The sequence below is a fragment of the Arvicola amphibius genome, chromosome 1 (assembly GCF_903992535.2).
Source record: "Arvicola amphibius chromosome 1, mArvAmp1.2, whole genome shotgun sequence".
NCBI classification, from domain to species: domain Eukaryota; kingdom Metazoa; phylum Chordata; class Mammalia; order Rodentia; family Cricetidae; genus Arvicola; species Arvicola amphibius.
This window is the reverse complement of record NC_052047.1, coordinates 177,404,364-177,426,589: the sequence shown is the minus strand read 5'-3', so window position 1 is coordinate 177,426,589 and position 22,226 is coordinate 177,404,364. Positions and strand designations below refer to the sequence as shown.

The window sequence follows — 22,226 nt, the reverse complement described above, 5'->3', positions numbered from 1 at the left end:
TTTACAATTTGCTATTTATTCTCTTGTGGAATGCTAGGTTCAGTATTACAGCATGGTTGTCAAGGCTACTCAAGTGTGACAAACTTTATATCCAAGTGCTGTAGAATTTTAATTATTTTAAACAAAACCCTTGTTATTGTACAATTGAGGTCTGATGGTTTGAAGTTGATGCCTAGGTATAGGACCAGACACAAACCTTAAAGATGTTATTACCTGTACATATATATATACAAATATAATCCACACGTGTGTATACATAGGCATGTATTAACTTATATGGGAAATTTATAAAATTATATACATACACATACATGCATATCTGTATACAGTCACCCACCCTCACCACTGAGCTGTTCTTACACTAGTTCATAGCTCCGTGCTCAATTATTATTGCTGTCTGGTATAACTACATGATTTTAGTGCCCAAACCAGACACACTGGGTGTAGTAGGGACACTGTGCATATAGATACGTGTATCCTTGTATGCTTGTGTATGAAGAGCAGTTCCTCCCTGTCTGCCAGTCATGCTCTACTATAGTAAACAGCCTTCACCACAGGGCTTGGAATTTTAAGCAGTGTAAAATTTATGTCTGGAAAATTGTGTTCATAGTTACAAAATATATATATATATTTTATATATATATATGATTGAAACCTACTGAGTACATATATTCTTTGAATTTGGCTATATCCTAGCCATTAGATAAATTAAACAAAACCCACCCTCTAATAGGATGTTATTATAGCCTTAAATACACCAGTACCTGCATTTAGAATAGTTACACTTTAAAAGTGAACAAAATGATGTTAATAAAGATTTGAAAAACACTATATGCATCTGCATTAAATATACAAAGGTTGCCACAGGGCCTGGTTCAATTCATTGTTTAACATTTTCATGTTCTGGGGTGACTAATATTAAAGTCATTCTGAAATTCTGAAAAGTATGGCTCATTAAGGCTTTTATACAAAAGAAGCCCTATTTGTAATCAATTATAAAAACAAGCACTATTTTAAAGACACCGCGGCACTGGTGATTCTCCTGTGGACAAGGTGACTGTGGAGGAAGCCGTCCCCGGCAGGAGCACCTCCTGGTAGCACATGGAGACCTGGCCGCTTCCTCCCTCTGCAGCTATTCAGCATGTAAAATTTAAACCTTTTCACATTAACATTTAAATTTAATACAGTGCAAATATTTGAGAATAACTTGTTCCCCGGTGAAACAAGAGCCAGCACTATGCTGAATATTCTTCCGATCTATTTATACATTCAGTTAAAGTTCACCATAGACTTAGGAATTGCTGAATATCAGCAGAATGGAACTGAACCAGCAGCAGTTGCATCCAGCGTGCAGCGGTTACTCGAGAGAACGCATGAAAGTCTCCAGGTTGTACTCGGAATCGTACTGCTCGGCATCCCAGAGGTCACTCAGATTTTCAAGAACTGATCTCATGCTCGTTTTCCCAGAAGTAGAGCTGTCAGCCTTTTCTGCTTTGCCATCCTAATGAAACATTTGCAGATAAAAATAAAAATGAGTTTTTGTTTATTTGAGACTGGGTCTCATTATACAGTCCTGGCTGTCCTGGAATTTACTATGTAGACCAGGCTGGCCTTGAACTCAGAGCTCCCCCTGCCTTTACCTCCTAAGTGCTAGATTAAAAGTATGTGCCACTAATGCCTGGCTTAAAATGAGGTTATTAACTTCAGAAATATCTTTTTTTAAAAAAAGAGAGAGCCGAGCGGTGGTGGTGCACACCTTTAATCTCAGCACTCAGGAGGCAGAGGCAGGCGGATCTCTGAGTTCGAGGCCAGCCCAATCTACAAGAGCTAGTTCCAGGACAGGAATCAAAGCTATAGAGAAACCCTGTCTCAAAAACAAACAAACAAACAACAACAACAAAAAAAAAACCCCTCAACCAGATAGACAGACAGACAGAAAAGAAAAGAAAATAAACTGGGTGGTGGTGGCAGCATGTGCCTTTAATCCCAGCACTTTAGAGGCAGGTGGATCACTGAGTTCAAAGCTAACCTGATCTACAGAGTGAGTTTCAGGAAAGTCAGGGTTATGCAGAGATATCCTGTCTCAAAATAAAATTTAAGAAGAGACAGAAGATGTCAAAGGCTGCAGCTCAGAGGTAGAATAGGTGCCTACTGTGCACCAGACCCTGACTTCAATCTCCAGCAACAGAAAAAGAAACCAGAGAGGCTCAGGGGCTCCACACTCCAAGCTCTGTTTGTGTCGAACACCATCCAGCACAGCACAAAACCAGGCACAGTGGGACACACCTGTAATCCCAGCACTCAGGAAAATCAGGAGATCAAGGTCATCCTCCACTACACTCTAAATTCATGGCTAGCCTGAGATGCCTAAGACCTTGTCTCGATGAACCAATCAATAAAATGAGAAGGGACAAAGGTGAGGGAGGAGGAACTAGGAAAGGGAGGGACAGAAGGAAAGAGGGAGGGAGAGAGGGAGGGAGGGAGGGAGGGAGGGAGGGAGGGAGGGAGGGAGGGAGGGAGGGAGGGAGGGAGGGAGGGAGGGCTATTTGGCCCAGGCTGTCTCAGCTTCCAGAGCGAGTGCTGGGATTACAGGCCTCAGCCACCATGCTCTGCTGGGGCACATTTTTATGTTATGTTGTTATCTAATATATTAATAGTTTAATCCCCACAATAGCAACGTTACTATCTATTGACAGTCTGCTCTTAATGCCTGTATTGTTTTTTGTGTGTGGTATAATTTCACTTTATCTTAACACCATGTAATAGGTGTAGCTGCTACGAAGTTAATTTGCCTAAAGTTGCCAATTAGTAGGATCTGGCCCAGAAACACACACCCCTGAGTTCCACAGACTCCAGAGATTACAAGAGCCCCGAGAAGGAAAACACAAAGGAAAGAAACCTTGAGACAAGATATTGGTGACAATACAAAGACTGAGACTTCAAACATCTAGTGTGGAGAAATTTATGTGGCCCAAAGTTATCTACTGGCTCACAAAATGGTTCAGTAGCCAGAGGTAGTGCCACCAAGCCTGACAGCCTGAGCCATGTCCCCAGAAGCCAGGCGGTGGAAGGAGAGCCAACTCCAGGAAGCTGCTCTGACCAAGTGTGCTGGGTATGTGCAACAACTGCCCCACTTACACAGAAGTAAATGTACTTAAAAAAAAAAAAAAAAAAAAAAAAGGTGTTAGAGCCTGGAGACTTGGCTCACTAGTTAAGAGGTATAAAGCAGCCGGACAGTGGTAACGCACGCCTTTAATCCCAGCACTTGGGAGATAGGGGGATCTCTGAGTTTGAGGCCCGCTTGGTCTATAGAGTTAGTTAGTTCCAGGACAGCTAGGACTGCTACACAGAGAAACCCTGTCTCAAAACACAACAACAACAACAAAAGGCATAATGCTCTTGTGGAGGGCTCAGGTGTCTACAGTGAACACTGTAATTCCAGTTCCAGAGGATCAATACCCTCTTCAGGCCTCCAAAGGCCCTGTGCACATACACACAAACACTATCTTTTTTAAAAAGTGAAGCGAACACATTTACTGTTCTCAGTGCTTTATACTCCCTAACCTCAGAAGGCTGCAGCACAGCACCTGGCAAGCTTCTGAGCGCTTGCACCTCGCAGACAACCACCAGGACTGAGTAAAGCTAAGTGAGTTCCTTACCTTATCCAGAGTAAACAAGTCAAGAAGCTGATCCGTCCCCATGCTCTGTAAACTAGAATTCTCTTGGCTAATAACGGTATTTGCTATATTCATCTTGAATTTCTGCAAGCCCATTATCTTCTCTTCTAGTGTTCCTCTGGTTATCAGCCGATAGACATTAACCACGCGTTTCTGAATAAGAAAAACAATTAAATGTAATGAAAACTGATAAACCCAGTTTGTCAGGCCAGCCCTTTTTATTAGACTAACTGCGACTGGGGTCTTGTCTGGTCCCACGACCTAAAACTGTTTTCAGGATGACAGTGACCCAGGCTTTCTCAGCCAAGCTCAGAAAGTGGTAGTGGAAATGATACCACAGAAGATGAGAACGACATGCCCAAAGTCATAGCACTTCCTAACATCCTAGAAAGAATTTGAATCCAGTCTTCCTAGTATCTGCCTAGCTTTTAGTGGAGTGTTGGGTGACTTACCTGCCCAATGCGATGGGCTCGGTCCATAGCCTGTAGATCTCGCATAGGGTTCCAGTCGTGTTCCACAAACACCACAGTGTCAGCACCAGTCAGGTTAAGCCCTAGGCCACCAACATGAGTTGTAAGTAAAAGAACATCAATGGATGGGTCATTGTTAAACCTACAAACGTAAGTAACAAAAAGTAGAGTTAGTACAGTTCTTACTCGGGATCCTTTAATAAAACTACTGTTTCAGACACCCTCTGTCTTAGTTACAGCTTCTACTATTGTGATAAAACACATGATCAAAAGCAACTTGGGGAGAAAGGTTTTACTCCTTCTTGTACCTCTCAGATAACAGTGCATCAGGGCAGGAACAAGGCCCTGGAAGAGTTCTGCTTACCACTACCAGGCTTTCTCAGCTTTCTTTTCTTACAGCAGCCAGGATTAACAGCCCACAGCAAGCTGGTCACTCGCATATCAATGAAGAAAATGAACTACAGGCTAGCCCAGGGCCAATCTGGTAGGGGCATTTTCTCAGAGGAGGTTTCTTTTTCCAAATGACCTAGCTTGTGTCTCTAGTTGATATAAACCAGCCAGCACAGCCATGGTATAGATATTAGTTTTCCACCAAGACAACAACAGCCTTTGAATATACTATAATGGTTAAACTCACTGTCAGTATGATGAGATTTGTAGTCTATAGCTTTGTCTGTGAGTTTCTAGGTTAGGTTAATAGAGGTGGTCCGTCCCACAGGGAGGCTCACTGGACTGAAGGAAACGGGAAAATCAGGCAGATGGTCCTGCACTCATCGTTCTCTGCTTCTTGATTACAGATGCAATGTGACCAACTACCTCAAGCTCCTGCCCCTCCCTGACTTCTCCAACATCAACTGTTCTTGAACTATTACATATTTTAATATAACAATTTATATATACATATACATATACATACATATATATATGTATATATATATATATATACACACACACACACACACACACACACACACACGAATGCATGAATGCCAATCTGTAGTAGAAAGAATTCATTCTAAAGCTTATCAGAAATTTCATAAACAGAAATAAGGCTAAAAAGGTTGTACTTTATATCAGATACAGAGCAGGTTATAAATATGTAGATGTTTGACTATGGACTTTAAAGTGTGGAGACAGATGAGTGGGAGCACTCTGCATCGTCCAGGGAGGTAGAGGCCACCATTCAGGACAGCTGTACTTTAGAAGATATTCATAGGGACATCTAATAGTCTCTAGGAAAAAGGACAATTATTACTAACAATAAAAGTAGCAGCCACACTTCTGGGTAAGATGGCAAATTAGAAGCTCCTTCAGTGTGACTCACTGTGAAGAAACAAATAATAATAATAACCTTGTTGGGTGGTGGCAGCACGTGCCTTTAATCCCAGCACAGGGATTAAAGCAGAGGCAGAGATAGGGGGATCTGAGTTTAAGGCCAGTTCTGGTCTACAAAGCAAGTTCCAGGACAGACTCCCAAACTACAGAGAAACCCTGAGTCAAAAAACCAATAAATAAGTAAACCAACAGAGACACTCATCCTCTCCACAAATGCAGTAACTGAAAACAAGGACTAAATAAGCCAGGTGAGCTCTCTGCATAGGAGCACGCTGGGTGGGGCAGCCTCATGCCCTGTGCTTGGGCTGAGGTGAGCAGGACCTTTGCTGGGGCAGCTTCAACAACAGCCAGCGGGAAGCTGAAGCTGAGTCTCTGAGCCTCTGCATGAAATGAGGACACTCACATCACCTGATGAGAAAAGAACTGGCCAGACCTGAAACTGGGTGGAGACTGTAGAAGCAGATGCTGACGGAGGCAGCCAGGACCCTTGCCAAAAGGATAAAAAAATAGCAAAAAGTCACGGGCACTTTCTGTACCTTGGACTTATCTCCAGAACATATGGAACATAATGGGGAAATTTCCACACTCCATGCTGGGGGCTGAGGACAGACCAAGGAAGAAGCGGCTAATAGCACCTGGCCATTAAGCAGAACGCAACCCAAAAACTCACTTGTTCTGAATTCTCAAACACCCAAGACACACAATCCTGGCTTAAAATGGAGCCACCAACGGCACCTCCCCCCATCATCATCTGCTACAAAGAACAGGGAGAAGAGGAATTCAAAACCCTTCTACCAATGAAGAAAGAATGTTGACTGATAAATTCTCTCACTCCCATCCCTCCTTCCATCCAGGTCTCTCCTGTATCCCAGGCTGGTCTCAAAGACTGCCTTGAACTCCTGACTCACGTTCCAAGTACAGGAATTTTAGGAATGCCTGATTTGATTTTGCTACATATTTTAAAATCTAGTTTACCTGGCTCAACAAACCAAAACTTTATGTAAATATCTCTAAATGTTCTTATTTTTGTTTTGATTGCTCAGTTAGGTCTTATATTCATACTGCATGTCTCTTCACACCCTCTCTTATGCATTCTATTTTCCTTACAGCCTACTCCCTTTCATTCCTTCCTTATACCCCTCTTGTTCCCTCTAAACTGTCTGTTTTCATGTATGAGTGTTTGGCCTGCATGCTTGCCTTAGTATACCAGGAAGCCAGAAGACAGTACTGGATTCCCCCTGGAACTGGAATTGTGAGCCACCATGTGGGTGCCTAGAATAGAACCTGAGTCTTCTAAAAGAGCAGAAGGGCTCTTAACCACTTGACTATTCCCTCCTCCTTCTACTTACTTCTTTACTAATCTATTATGCTCCGTAGATCCTAATATTCCAAACCCCCTTCTATCTACCTTTCCCTGATTTTCCCCAGCTGATCAATACTAACCCCTATGACAAGGTAGCCTACTTCCCTTTCAAATGTTAGCAACTAAACATCACTGTACTACTGCTGTTTGTTATGCCTCGGCAGTTTCTGAAGTTAAAAACGATGATTGTTTTTAAATGACTAGCAAGTAGCCATTGTTGCTTCTGCAGTTAATACTCTCAGCCCCATGTAAGCCAGTCCAAGCAGAACATTGCAATACTTGAGCAGAAAGAACATGGGGGTGGGGGGCACTGATGAAAAACCCTAGATGTGCAAGCCCTAACAAAAGAAAATCAAGAATCACGAAAAAATTCAAGATACCAACGAGAACGAATCAGATGAAATCCAAGACTTAGCTGGGTGGTGGTGGCTCACACCTTTAGTCCCAGCACTTAGGAGGCAGAGGCAGAGGCAGAGGCAGAGGCAGGAGAATCTCTGTGATTTCATTTCCAACCTGGTCTACAGAGCAAATTCTAGGACAGGAACCAAAGCTATATAGAGAAACCCTGTCTTGAAAAATAAAAAATAAATAAATAAAAAATAAAAAGTGAATCAGGCAAAAAATACAATTCCTGTTTTAGAATGCTAGTTATTTCTTCTCTTGGATGTTTTACTCAGTGGCATAGCCCATGATCTGTACTAGGAAAGTTCCCCCCCTTTTTTATAAATAGTTTATTTAACTATATTTTATGTTCATCGGTGTGAGGATTACAGACAGTAGTGAATAGCCATGTGGGTGCTGGGAATCGAACCCAGGTCCTCTGGAACAGCAGCCAGTGCTCTTAACTTCTGAGCCATCTCTCCAGCCCGTAAAGTTTCCCTTCTAAAATAAAAAGAAATCCAAAGACTCAAGGGAAAAAAATTTTAATAATGTTTAATTGATGTGGGATTTCCCCTGTATGTTGTGAATGTGTTTTGTTAACGAATAAAGCTGCTTCAGTCCTATAGCAGTGCAGAATAGAGCTAAGTGGGAAAACTAAGTTGAATGCTGGGAGAAAAGAAGGCAGAGTCAAGAGAGAGGCCCTGTAGCCACCAGAGAAAGAACCGCATGCCAGTACTGGTAAACCAAGAGCCTCGTGGTAAATAAAAATAATAGAAATGGGTTAATTTAAGATATAAGAGCTAGCTAGCAATACGCCTAAGTGATTGGCCAAGCAGTGGTTTAATTAATACAGTTTCTGTGTGATTTTTTTGGGTCTGGGTGGCCGGGAAACGAATGAGTGGCCTCCAACTACATTTAAAGAGATTTAAAAGGATACAAATGAATTTCTAAATATATTAAAAAAGGAAACCATTGAAATGAGGAAGCCAATATAGGATATGAAGCAGGAATTCATTAAGAAAATAGAAACACTAAAAAAGTGGGTCCCAAGGATTGAAATTAGGTCACCAGGTTTGTGGAGCGAGTGCTTTTACCAGCTGAGCTAACTCATCAGCCCCAAATTGAATATTCAGAAATGAAAAGACAAGTCAAATGAAAAACTCAGTAAAAGGCCTCATAAAACAGAGGAAGCTAAAGTCATAATATCAAGGACAGGAGAGAAGAAAAATCAAGACCCCAGGAGAGATAATCAGGGTGTGAATGGAACATGAGGTCTACGAGCACCACTGCAGACCAGATTTACTACAGTATCAAGTTAATACTCTCAGGAAAATCATGGTGGAAAGCTCCCCAAATCTAGGAAAAGAAATGAACAAACACCCAGATCCAGGAGGCAGTCAGAATGCCAAACAAGAAGGAAAGCATCAAAACTGCAAGGAAGAAACACCATGGTACACAGGCACCTAATTCCATAAACAAGCACTACTGGAGGAAGACAGGTCGGCCTCCACACAGCAACAGTGAGCGACGTTAATGCCAACAGCCAGCCTAGCCAGGAGGAAAACCAGACACACGTGAACAAGAAATAAGAGAGGAAACTGTCAATGTCTGGAGTCCAATGACAATAGGAACCTCTGAGGCACAATGAGAGCAGTGCTGAGAGGGAAGAGCGTGGAGTAAACTCCAGAGCAAGCGAGACAGCTCAGCAAGCATAGGCATGGCAGAAGGACAGACTGACTCCAGAAGTTGTCCTCTGACCTCCAAGGTTAAAAAAGAAAACTAAAACAACAAAAATCAATGAAAACAGATGGTCCTCTGAAGAGGTGCAAGGTCAACAGTCACGCTATCAAACACTGAAATTAACCAAATCAGAGCTTAAAAAGACATGGATAACAACAAAATTTAGATTAGGATACACCTTAAAATCTATATTCTAATAATCTGAGAAATTAAAAGAAATGATATGTTTCTAGACAAACCCACTGAAATCAACTAAATGGCTATAAACAACATAAATATATAAGTAATAAAAATATTCCAGCTAAAAATGCTGTACTCTACTAGACAGTCAAATAAGAACCAATTGCCAATATTCATTAAGCTAATTTAAAACAGAAAGCAAATAATTGCTACCCAATATGTTTTGTTCTGTTTGTTTGTTTTTTGAGACAGGGTTTCTCTGAACAGCCCTATGTGTCCTTGAACTCACAGAGATCCACCTGCCTCTGCCTCCCAAGAAGTACTGGGATTAAAGGTGTGTACCACAGCCCAGTACTACCAGCCTTTTATAAAGCCAGTATTCTTCTGATATCAAAAGTTAATAATCAAAAACAGAAAATTATACTCTCCATGATGAACATAAGATGCAAAAATTCACAACTAAATACTTGCAATTCAAATTCAAAACACATAAAAAAGATGGAAGCCACGTTGGCTTCATTCCAGGGCTTGGCTTAACATATGTAAAACAATGGATGTAGTTTATTTATCACATAAACAGACTCAAGGATAGAAATCACATAATTATACTAATAGATGCAGAGAGGCTCAAAAAAAAAATCCTCAATTCCTTCATGACAAAACTCAGAAGAAACTAGGAATAAAAGGAACATATCTCAACGTAACAAAGGCTGCATGACAGGCATTATACTAAATGGGAGAAAACAGAGAGCATTTCTTCTAAAACCTAGAATGAGAAAAGGGTCCAAATTCTTCTCTCTCATGAACACTGAAAAAGCAGCGAGACAAGAAAAGAGGCAAACGGGGGGGGAGAGGGGGGTGCAAACAGGAAAGAAGTCAGGCAGGGTTTTGGTTTTTCGAAGATGCTGTAATTATATTTTGAACTGGAAGATGGCTTAGTAGTTAAAGTGCTTGTTGTGGACCTGAATTCAAACCTTCAGCACCCACATAAAAGATAGGCATGTCAAAGATAAATTAGTCCTGGCAGTTGGCCAGCTAGTCTAGCCTCAACAGTGAGTTGCAGGTTCAGTGAGACTGTCTCTCAAAGTAAAGTAGAAAAGAAGGAAGACTGATGGAGGAGAGTTATCTGTCTATGTTACTTTCATTGGTTAATTAATAAAGAAAACTGCCTTGGCCCTTTAAGAGAACAGAAAATTAGGTAGGCGGAATAGACAGAACAGAATTCTGGGAGAGTTGGGGAGAAGCTTCAGGCAGTCGCCAAAGTGAGTCTCCATGCTGCTGCTCTCCGAGATGGACGCAGGTTAAGATCTCTCCTGGTAAGCCACACCTCGTGGTGCTACCCAGATTACTAAATATGGGTTAAAGGAAGATGTGAGAATTAATCAATAAGAGGCTGAAAAACTATGGGCCAGGCAGTGTTTAAAATAATACAGTTTCCGTGTAATTATTTCGGGTGTAAAGCTAGCCGGCGGCCGGGTGGTGGGACACAGCCCCGCCGCTTCACACTACAGAAGACAATTCCAATAACAACTTCTAGCTTCCATAATGTTCCTACAGCAACAAGCACACGCGCGCGCACACACACACACACACACACACACACACACAGAGTGGGAGGGGAAGAGAGGGGCAGGGACAGAGAGAGAGAGAGAGCTCTAAAGATTCCATCAGAAAACCCAGATCAAGTAAACTTTTAGCAAAGTACCAATTCAAAATCTACCATTCAAATCAGTATCTTTCCTATGTACTAGTAACAAACATGCTGAGAAATAAATAGAAAAGGTCTTGGAAGAAACCTAACCTAAGAAATGAAAGATTTCTACAAAAAAAAATTGTTTATGAAGACAGTGTCTCTCTATGTAGTTGTCTGTCTGTCCTAGAACTTGATACATAGACCAGGTTGTCCTTGAACTCAGAGATATATTTGCTTCTTTCTCCCAGGTACTGGGATTAAAGATTAAAAATTTTTCAGCAGGGCTGGAGAGATGGCTCAGAGGTTAATAGCACTGACTGCTCTTCCAGAGGTCCTGAGTTCAATTCCCAGCAACCACATGGTGGCTCACAGCCATCTATAATGAGATCTGGGGCCCTCTTCTAGCATGCAAGCATACATGGAAGGAATAAATAAATCTTAAAAAAATTTTTTTCAACAATGAAAAATTTTAAAAACTGAGAAAAAGAAATTGAAAGACACTTGAAGATGAAAGACCTCTATGCCCAGTTTAGAATACTGTGAAAAGGGCTGTACTACCAAAAGCAATCTACAGATTCAAGGCAAACCTCATCTAACCTTTGACAGCTGTGCTAGAGCATATAGATGGCACTAGTAGGATTCAGTGGGGTTAAAATTAATAAATAAGGATACAAAGTGGGGAGGGAATGGAACAGGAGAGTAGACCTGGGAGGACGTGGGGAAAGGGTGAATATGATAAAAATAAAATTATGAAATTCTCAAAGAATTAATTAAAATATTTCAACAAGCTGGGCATGGTGGCACATTTCTATAATCCCAGCACTCAGAAGGCAGAGACAGGTGATCTCTGAGTTTGAAGCCAGTCTGGTTTACAGGATGAGTTCTAGGAGAGCCAGGGCTACACAGTAAACCCTGTCTCAAACATCAAAACAAATTGATTTCAACAACTCTTCACAAAAAATAGGAAAAAAAAAAAGAAAAGAAAATCCTATTTATATTAAATACAGAAGACCTTGGATAAGCCAGTGCCATCCTGAGCAAAACAAGTACAATGAGAGGTGTCACCATAGCTGATTTCAATTACATCTCCACAGTACAAGTGTATTTCAAGGGCATAGACACACAAATAATGCAATAAAACAAAGGATCTAGATGCAAACTCATGTAGCCACAGCAACCACAATGTCAACAAAATGCCAAAATACACTTGAGTAAAGACAGTCCTTTTTCAACTGACAGAACTGTGAAAACAATCTCCACATCTAGATCCCTGTCACCCTGTACAAGAATCAATTCTAAGAGATCAGAAACTGTAACATAAGAACTGAAATTTTCCAACTGTAAGGAGCAAAAATAGGCAAACTACTTACGATAAAGTCACAGTCAAGGAATTCCTAAATATGGATTCCAATCATAAAGTAAAACCAAGAACTGACAAATAGGATCACACGTAATTAAAAATCTACAGCAAAGGAACACAATCAAATGAAGACAGATTACAGAATGGGGAAAAAGTCTTTGGTCAGTCCAATATGGACAAGTTCAACAGAACCACCAAATACGGGCTGCCCATACATGCTTCAGCATTGCCAGGACATAAATTACATACATTTCATTTCATTCAGCTTTTTTTTTTAAAATAAATATTTATTTATTATGTATACAATATTCTGTCTGTGTGCATGTCTGCAGGCCAGAAGAGGGCACAGACCTCTTTACAGATGGTTGTGAGCCACCATGTGGTTGCCGGGAATTGAACTCAGGACCTTTGGAAGAGCAGGCAAGGCTCTTAACCACTGAGCCATCTCTCCAGCCCTCATTCAGCTTTATAGAAGATTAATATGTACAATATACAATGAACACAAACTAAAAATCAAGAAATCAAACAACTCAATCAATAAATGGGCTAATGAAATGAACACACAATTCTTGAAGATGCAACAGAATGGGTTATTAAATATATGGAACAAAACAAGACAGACATGTAATTATCACTAGCTGTCAAGGAAATCAAAATTAAAACTACATGGATTCTCAGAACAGTCATTAAGACAAATAACAAGAGGCTGGGGTGATGGCTCAGTGGGTAAAGTACACACACAAGACCACAGAGTTCAGATCCCTACATAAATGCCACATGGACACGCAGAATGCCTTTAATTCCAGCCTTGGAAGGTTGAGATGGGAGTCCCTGGAGTAATTTGGCTACCAAGACTAGTCTTACTGATGAGCTCTGGATTTGACAAGACCCTGTCTAAAATACAACAGAAGAGCATTTGAGGTTTGGGATTAAATCCCAAATAGGAATCTGGTTTGTCAGAATCATGACTCCAAGGATGTATTTTAGGCAGTTTGTAGAACACACATTTTGTTTTGAGCAGAGAAACAATAGCTAGCACAGGGATCTCAGCAAAGCTTCCACCCTAAACCCTAAAAACCAGATGGAAAAAGCTCGTTATCTTAGATCTCCACTCTGCTCTTCCAAGTGCTTCCTGGTGTGATCACTTGCGTCGTCACAGTCCTTCCGTGGTTCTGTATCCACAGAAGATTTATTTGAACTGGGTTACCCAGTAACACACACGCAGGTATTACCCAATGAAAACATTTCTTGAAGCAACACCTACATAAGTAATAACAAATACACTAATCTTGTCTTATATTAACAGCTGGGGAGCTACTTACCGGGAAACAATGGAATGCCTCTGTCCGGGAGGTATGCTGCCATCTAGTCTCAAATAAGTGACAGAGGGCAGGTGAGGCTTCAGCAGGTCATGCTCGACTATATCAAGCATGCTTTTTAGCTGACAGAAGATCAGTATTCTGTGTTGGGCCACCACAGACTCTGTGCCACTGTCTGAAGTGCTGCCGTTTCCCAAACCACAATCCAACAGCAACTGGGGGAAGAAAACATTTCACAGCTATTTGGAAGTAGACAACAAATATTTGCTACCACAACTACTTTCTCCTGCAACTATTTCTATGGAAAGAAAAGGTTAAACTTATTTGTCACCTATTTGCCCATTAGAAGTTGGGCTAAAATAGCTAAGCACTCAGCCTTTTTCCCCTTCTGGACTCTGATAACTACTAGACCTTTAGTAAATGTTAATTCAAGGCAGTGACAAAGATGTCTCAAACAAAAGCTATAAAGTAACTTCTTTAAATGAAAAGACAAATAATATAAAAAGGGATCCTGTATGGTAACATATGCCTTTAATCTCAGTACTCAGAGGTAGGCAGATCTGTGAGTTTGAGGTCAGCTTGGTCGACAATAGTAAGTTTCAGACCAGCCAAGGACTACATAAAGCCAGTTAAAAACACACACTGTAGGATTCCATGTACATGAAATAGTTAAAGGGAAAGGTTAAGGACTGCAAAGGGAAGATGGGACTGCTGGGCAGGCAGTGGTTGGGTTACAGAGAACTTGGGTGCTGGATGGTAGTGACTGCTCTATAACACTGTAATGTCAGAACTGCACAGTTAAAGTGACATGTGTTTTATAAGCTGTATAAAAAAACTAGCTACGCTTGAATTTTACTGTACTCTATTTAACTATATGTGAAAAAAAATATTATAGAATGCCAGGCAGTGGTGGCACATGCCTTTAATCCCAACACTCTGGAGGCAGAGGCAGGCAGATCTCTTGTGAGTTCTGGGGGGGGGGGGGTTTAAAAAAAAAAGGAAAAAGAAATAGTAAGCCAAATTTTAAAATACAGTAAATGGTAAATATATCAATAATCTTTGGGAACAGCAAATTTTTCTACTATCATAACTTAGGAGCACATTATTTTACTATTAATAGACAAACCTGTTTCAAAGCGGAGAGTTTAGGGGCATGCTGAATATCATGAAGTGAAGAATTCTGAACTGCCAGTTTTTCAGTAGTGCTCTTGAATTCTGGATGCTGAGGGGTTAAGACCAATGCTGGATGGTTGCACAGTTTACGTAAATATTGTAATGCCTTTAAAAGATGAAAAAAAAACCTTACATAACTCCATCTTTTTCATACCACAATTGTTTCTATTTTTGTATCCTCTCTTTGCTATTCCATTTGTCTAGAAAATGCCCAGTCGGTGTTCAAGAACCAGTTCAGAGCTGGGCAAGTCGGTTCAGCCCACAAACCATTTTTGCCACACCACATGCATGTGGACCAGACTTCAGATCCCCAGAACCCACATTAAAACACAAACAAATAAGTAAACAAATAATTTTAAACCATTTTTTTAAGTCCAGTGAGCATAATAATTCAGTGGAGAGGAGAAGGATACAGGGATCTCCTAGTCAGATAAGCCTACAGCAAACTTTGAGACTCAGGAACAGATTGTCAGAAAGGAGGGAACAATCTAGAAAGATACCCAGCTGGGTGGTGGTAGCGGCACCCGCCCTGAATCCCAACACTTGGGAGGCAGAGGCAGGTGAATCTGAGTTTTATGGATACAGTGTTCTGTCTGCATGTGTGTCCATACACCAGAAGAGGGCACCAGATCTCATTACAGATGGTTGTGAGCCACCATGTGGTTGCTGGAGATTAAACTCAGTTAAGAGCCATCATCTTAACCTCTGAGCCATCTCTTCAGTTCCCATTCTTTAATTTTTTTTTTTACTATTTATTTATTTAGCATACAATATATGCCTTCAGGCCAGAAGAGGGCACCCGACCTCATTACAGATGGTTGTGAGCCACCATGTGGTTGCTGGAAACTGAACTCAGGACCTTTGGAATTGCAGGCAATGCTCTTAACCGCTGAGCCATCTCTCCAGCCTCCATTCTTTAATTTTTAAAAGTAGTTTATAACCTCTACCTGGAATACATGACCTGTAGCTTTAAGCTTTGGTTTCTCAGTTTCTTCTGAAAGTGCAGCTGAAGACACGGTCTCATCCACATCACACTTGGCACGAGACTTAGCAAAATCTTCATAAAGCTGAACCTGTGAAATTATGCCCGGGGAAACAGTACACATTTTAAAAAGTATTCAGATATATAAATGAAAGCAAATTATGACACCTATATCTCATTATTAGTATTAGAGATCATCCACTCCCTGTTTCTTTAAAATTAAATTTACAGAACATTTTTGTAAAAGATTAATGTGTTAAGTTTAGCTGTAAAGTATTAAATACACACACTCTCTAAATTTTTCCAACATTTAGGAAAATATATTAGCAATAAAAGGAAATCAGGCCGGGTGGTGTTGGTGCACACCTTTAATCCCAGCACTCAGGAGGCAGAGGCAGGCGGATCTCTGTGAGTTCGAGGTCAGCCTTGTCTTAACCACACTTAACTCTAATAGTGGGGTTAAGCAAGTTACTTCCTTTTTCTGAGTTTTGCTGTATTTGCAAAAACAAGGCCCATATTTATACTATTGCTGTAAGGATGACACAGCACCATTCATAGACAGGTTCTGGTCATAATAAAGATTGGCTTATATGGCACCTCTCTGTCCCTTTTTGCTTCTCAAAGTTTTAATTACCAGTGGTCTAAAAATACTAATTAATACTAATTAAACTATAAAAATAAACAATTTATATCATGAAATCATGTGCCACTCTGTGTAGTAAAACCCTATGCCATCCCATTCTGTCAGGGATATAAATCAGCCTTTTGCAAGCACATCCATGTTCCATATGGCACCTACTCATCAGTCATGCAGTCCCAATTCCAATAGGATCAACTGACATATACTCTGTAATACCTGTGCTCAAGGGAGCCTTCTTCACTCAACAACAGCCCCAAAGTACAAGAGCAGTGAAGGTAGATGTTTGGCTATGCCAAAGAAAAGTCTTTAGCTTTAAGTGAAATATTTTAATGAGAAAGAGGTGGTGGGTTTACGTGGTGATTTGGGGCCAGATTCCAGAGGATTATTTCCTCACACTTGGAGGGGAGAAGAGCACTGGTCTCTATTTTAATCTACAGAATTCAGATTACTATCCTTAGAGAAAATACACTTTTCCTTTGGAGGGAAATCCTCTAGTCTCCTCCACTAGAGGATTCAAAGTAAACTCTACTGTTGTAGAATTTTAAAGTGTGTTATATTTGTTTATGCTCTGCAACAATTGTTTAACAATGTAAAGATGTGTTTAACTTTATGAAGCTATGATTCTTTGCCTGTCTAAAACAGCTGATGGTCTAATAAACAGATAAATGGCCAATAGCAAGGCAGGATAAAAGGACAGGTGGGGCTGGCAGGCAGAGAGATTAAATAGGAGGAGAAATCTGGGAGAAGAGGAAGGAGCAAGGAAAAGACACAGGGGCCATCCACCCAGCCAGCCATGGAGTAAGAGTGAAAGATATACAAGTAAGGAAAGGTAAAAGCTCACAGGCAAAAGGTAGACAGGATAATTTAAGATAGAAAAGCTGGCTAGAGGGAAGCATTCATAAGTAAAAATAAGCCTCTGCACATGTGATTTTTTTTGGGTGCTGGGTGGTGGGCCCCCATAAGAGTCAAAAAGAGCCAAAGAGTGAAGAGTCATAAAACAACCAACAACACTCTACTATTAACAGCAAGATTTAAGGAATCTAGCTAAAAAAGTCATTAAATAAACCGGGAAGAGTTTAATTTTCTATAAGACATCTGATAAAACTTAAGGCTATTCTACAAATAATATTCCATCAACCACAACAATGAGCAGATTCCTAACCTGGAGAGGGCTAAGAGTACAGTAATAGTCTTGAATAATTTTAGGTGGAAGATCCTGCAAGACATCTTCTTTCATTCTTCTCAAAAGGAATGGCAGGACTTGGCGGTGCAGTGCATCCATTGCAAGAACACCTGTCAATGGTGAGAACACAGTTTTAAGTGTTCAGAGTAAATCATACAACCACGAGGACTTACTCTAACTCTTCTTACCTGCTTCTTGTTCTCGACTGGAGCTCCGTGCATCCCTACTCGCTAATATAGGTTTACCATATCGAGCAGCAAACTGGCGTTCAGTACCCAAAAATCCAGGCATAAGGAAATCAAAGAGTGACCACAACTCCAAAACGTTGTTCTGAATATAAAAAAGAAATAACAATTATCTTTTCTTCAGTTTTGAAAATACCATTTCCCATTACATCTGGATCCTAAAGTGCCTCCCCACTTTTTTTCCTCTCCAGAAGCCTCCTCATCCAGCCCAGGCTCTGGTTCAGCATGGACAGCTGCTCTCTAACATGGACAACCTTCTGACCATAAAGCTCTGAAAAGCAGAAACCTATCTGACAGCTTCAAAGCCTAAACTATTAGAGTAGGAAAAAGGGAAAAAGTGTTAGCCTTTCAACTGGACAAAACCCAAACCTTCTGATGTCTCAGTCAAGTACAAGTAGCATTCTGAAAACAAAAAACAAAACAAAACCCCTAAAAGTCAGTGGGCATAGTGGTGTACAACTTTAATCCCAGATGGATCTCTGTGAGTTCAAGCTTAGCCTGGCTTAAAGAGTGAGTTCCAGGACAGCCAGGCTACACAGAGATACCCTGTCTTAAAAAACCAGTTAATATTATAATAATAAATATTATAATAAAATAATAAAAGTGTTCCCCCTTTTCTCTTTTTTATAACTTGTAAATGCAGCTTTATTTCATTCACATGTTCTCTCTACTGCACTGCTGTGTGTTTTAACACAACTATTCAGGAATGAAAATCTTCACATTCAGCATTACCAGCTACAAAATCAAGTGGTTTCAGACATAACCAGCATATTTAATTTAACCAGTATAGTTAATTTAATGACATTAATAATCCCAGGTATTTTTGCTTCATTCTTCAATATTCTTTTGTTTCTGGACTGTGACCTCACAAGCTCCTTTGTAGCTCTCTGTATAAAGTATGTTTCAAGATGGACACCTATCTGAAAGTCATCCCAGCCACAAGAAGCCAGTTCTTTCTAATCCAACTGAGGTTTTCAATTTCTTCTTTTATTATCAAGTTAAGATCCAAAGTTGCTTCTTTCTGAAAACTGCAAGCCTGCTACTTCTCCTAGGTTTGGCTCTTTGGCTGACTTCTAAGTGCTAGATTATATATATGGTTCAGTGGCATCATCCTTAGGAATTTGGAAGACAGGGCTGCTTTTGATTCTCTGCCACCCCAAATGTATGAACCCAATTTACAGTACCTTGACAATCAGAACGAAGTTCTGAAAGCTCACAGTGCATTAGTATCAGTCCATCTGTCCCCCAGCGGCAACTGAACCTCACAACAAGGCCTCCCTGTCCCGCTGCCACCAGAAGCTGTGCTAGTAGAGCAACTGCCTCTCCTCCCTTTTAATGTGCTTTACAACACATACAAAACCAACTTTAGGCTACGGATTTAACCCAAAGGTTACACTTGCCTGAAATCTTTGAGGCCCCGGGTTTGATCCCCAACACAACAAAATAATGCCACCAAAACCCAAAACCCCTAGTAAGCTTAGGAAAAATTGTAAATGAACAGCTTGTCTCTGATGATGAAAGTATGCAGCACTTACAAACTAGCCAGTTTAACCCTCTGCACAGTGGCTCTCAACCTTCCGAATGCTGCAGCCCTTTAATACAGTTCATGTTGTGGTGACCCCCAATGATAAAATTATTTCATTGCTACTTCATAACTATAATTTTGCTTCTGTTATAAATTATAATGTAAATATCTGATATGTAGGATATCTCATATGCAACCCTCAAAGGGGTTGAGACCTAGACCTATAGATTGAAAACCATTACCTTAGAATAAGCAGTCACTGCTAAAAATAAATTCAAAATAAGAATTGTAAGCCAAGTGTGGTGGAACAACCCTTTGATCCCAGCACTCCTGAGGCAGAGCAGAGAGATCTCTTGAGTTTGAAGTCAGCCTGGTCTGCATAGGTAATTCCAGGACAGCCAGGGCTATATAGAGAAACCCCGATGCAAAAAGACAAGAGACCACAACATCAATTTTTAGAGCTAGAGAATATCCTTCTACCAACTGGAGAATGAGCAAGGTGCAAGGTTATCTTCCTACCAGAGATGGTCATCCAGGTAAGATATGAACAACTGCTGAATTTTCACACCTCTACTGTGGGGTGATTCATTTCTCAGTTGGTTCTAGATTTTCAGTGCTAAACCAGATTGCTGAGTAATACTACTGAATGAGAATCAAATCTGTTACATACATCAAATGTTATTTACGTAGCCTAAAATTAGAGTTTAAGCATAATCTTTAAAACTTGGCCAGTTTAAGAGGTAAGCAGATCTTCGATTTCAAGCCCACCTTGATCTACAAATAGTGAGTTCTGGGCTAGTCACGGCTCTATAATGGCAGGGGGAAATAAGACACATTGTGAGGTAACTCAGTGGTAAAGCAAACCTGCTGCTCTTAAAGAGGACCCGGACTCAGTTCCCAACACCTACATGTTTGCTTTAACAACAATATCACAGAATGTGACATCCTCTTCTGGTCTCTGTGGGCTCCTTATGCAGTGAGCACACAGCCAAAACACTCACATTCAAGATTTAAAATTACAAATGTAAAATATCTTTAAAAGATTCATTATGAAAGGCCAAGTGTGGTCATGCACACTTGGAATCCCAATATTTAAAAAGCAGAGGCAGGAGGATTATAATGAATTTGAGACCAGCTTGGTCTTTCTCGTGGGCTGCAGACCAGTCAAGGATTACATAGTGAGATCCTGCCTTAAAAACAAGACAAAACCAAAACCAACTCAAACTAAACCATACTTGCCCAGTTTAGCTACTACCATATATGCCAAAAGAACCTTTATAAACACAATTTAACTCCTGGAAATTTTTTTATTATTTTTATAAATTAAAAGACTTCTTGATTTACTGCTAAATGCCAGGGCACCTGGAAAATTTATTTTTTGTTGTTGTTGTTTTTTGAGACAGGGTTTCTCTGTAGCTTTGGAGCCTGTCCTGGAACTAGCTCTTGTAGACCAGGCTGGCCTGAAACTCACAGAGATCCACCTGCCTCTGCCTCCTGAATGCAGGGATTAAAGGCATGTGCACTGCCCTGTTTGTTTTTGTTTTAAATAGTTACCTGGATTGGTGTTCCGGAAAGAATAATCCTATAGTTAGCAGTCAGCTGTTTTACTGCTTTTGACAATTTGGTTTTTCCATTTTTTATGACATGGCCTTCATCAAGAATACAGTAGTTAAATTTAATATTTCTAAGAAAAAATAAATAAAAACTGTTATCTTTTCTTGTATATCAGGCATTATAGGAGCAATTTAGAAGCAGAATATTAAGCTCACAATTTCAATATCAAATTTTTATTTTTGAAATATTTATGAATTTTTTCTTATTTTTGAAATAGAAATGTTTCACAGAAATAGAGGATACATACAAAAATTCTGATGTTGGCTAGATGCATGAATTTTATAAGGTGTACTTACACACATTGCAACAATACAAAGCAAAACAGTATATTCCAGCAACCTGGGAATCTCTTTTGTGCTTTCTCCCAACTAAGTTTTTAAATTTAAATTAGCATGCATTTACCGTACAAAGTAATGGTTTAGCTGACATTTTCATATATGCATACCAAGTATGTCGTTCATATTCAGCACCCACATGATCCTATCTTATCCTCCCTCCCTCTTACCTATCAACACTAAACTGTTCTAAAGAATATTTGAATTCTTACCTAAAAAAGTCTATGTCATTTCTCACAACATCATATGAAGCTACTATCAGATTATGCCTTTTTACTTGATGCTGCAACCTTTAAGAAAAATTAGAAAACAGAATTATTAATTTCTTAATACAATTTTATTTCATTTGCTTGGTTTTGTTTTGTTTTTTAAGACAGGGTCTTTCTATGTAGCTTTGGCTGTCCTGGAACTTACTCTGTAGACTAGGCTGGCCTCTAACTCACATGTCTGCCTGCCTCTGCCCAGGGTGCTGGAATTAAAGGTTAAAGGCTAAAAGTGTGCACCACCAGCACCATCTTAATCTAATTTTAATAGTGTAACTACAGCTACTATTATCAAGTGCTTCAATCTGCCTAATGAGCATTTGTGTTTACTCTAGTTATTCTTTGTAATGCAGACCTGCCACCTGACTCAGAAAAACGATGGGCACCTAACTCAAAACGTGGCCAACACTTTGTCAGTATCTTCTTTTGGGACACATTCCTTTACCACTCAGGCTAAATCAAACTTATCAATCGTATGTCCCCATAATGAACAAAGAGATGAAGCAACAGAACCAGGCTGAACTATTTACAAGATCTTATCCTCTGAACATGATTTGTACCCAGACTATCATGTTCAACACCGAGCTAGGAGAATGTGGGCTGGAGGCTGCCATTTACCCACCAACTGTACAATAAAGTTAAGAAAATATCATCAAGAAAATTATGTTTGGGAAGGAAGAACAAGACAGAGTACTCTAGTTGTTTCTAAAGCAATAATCCAGGCTTGAAATTCCAGAGAGTGAACTGA

The 22,226-nt window shown here is 40.1% G+C and overlaps 1 protein-coding gene across 1 annotated transcript in view; it reads right to left on the bottom strand.

Moving 5' to 3' along the window:
* The window catches only part of Btaf1 (B-TFIID TATA-box binding protein associated factor 1), a 90,337-nt gene continuing 68,111 nt past the window's right edge, over window positions 1-22,226 (bottom strand). Inside the window, exons 29-38 of the mRNA XM_038332091.2 lie at window positions 21,428-21,505; window positions 20,821-20,950; window positions 17,685-17,826; window positions 17,476-17,606; window positions 15,639-15,764; window positions 14,645-14,797; window positions 13,522-13,733; window positions 4,130-4,289; window positions 3,660-3,830; window positions 1-1,501 (exon numbers count right to left, since the gene is read on the bottom strand). Of these exons, the coding sequence (XP_038188019.1) occupies window positions 1,358-1,501; window positions 3,660-3,830; window positions 4,130-4,289; window positions 13,522-13,733; window positions 14,645-14,797; window positions 15,639-15,764; window positions 17,476-17,606; window positions 17,685-17,826; window positions 20,821-20,950; window positions 21,428-21,505 (1,447 nt within the window). The 3' untranslated portion in view covers window positions 1-1,357. The remainder of the gene's footprint in view (window positions 1,502-3,659; window positions 3,831-4,129; window positions 4,290-13,521; window positions 13,734-14,644; window positions 14,798-15,638; window positions 15,765-17,475; window positions 17,607-17,684; window positions 17,827-20,820; window positions 20,951-21,427; window positions 21,506-22,226) is intronic.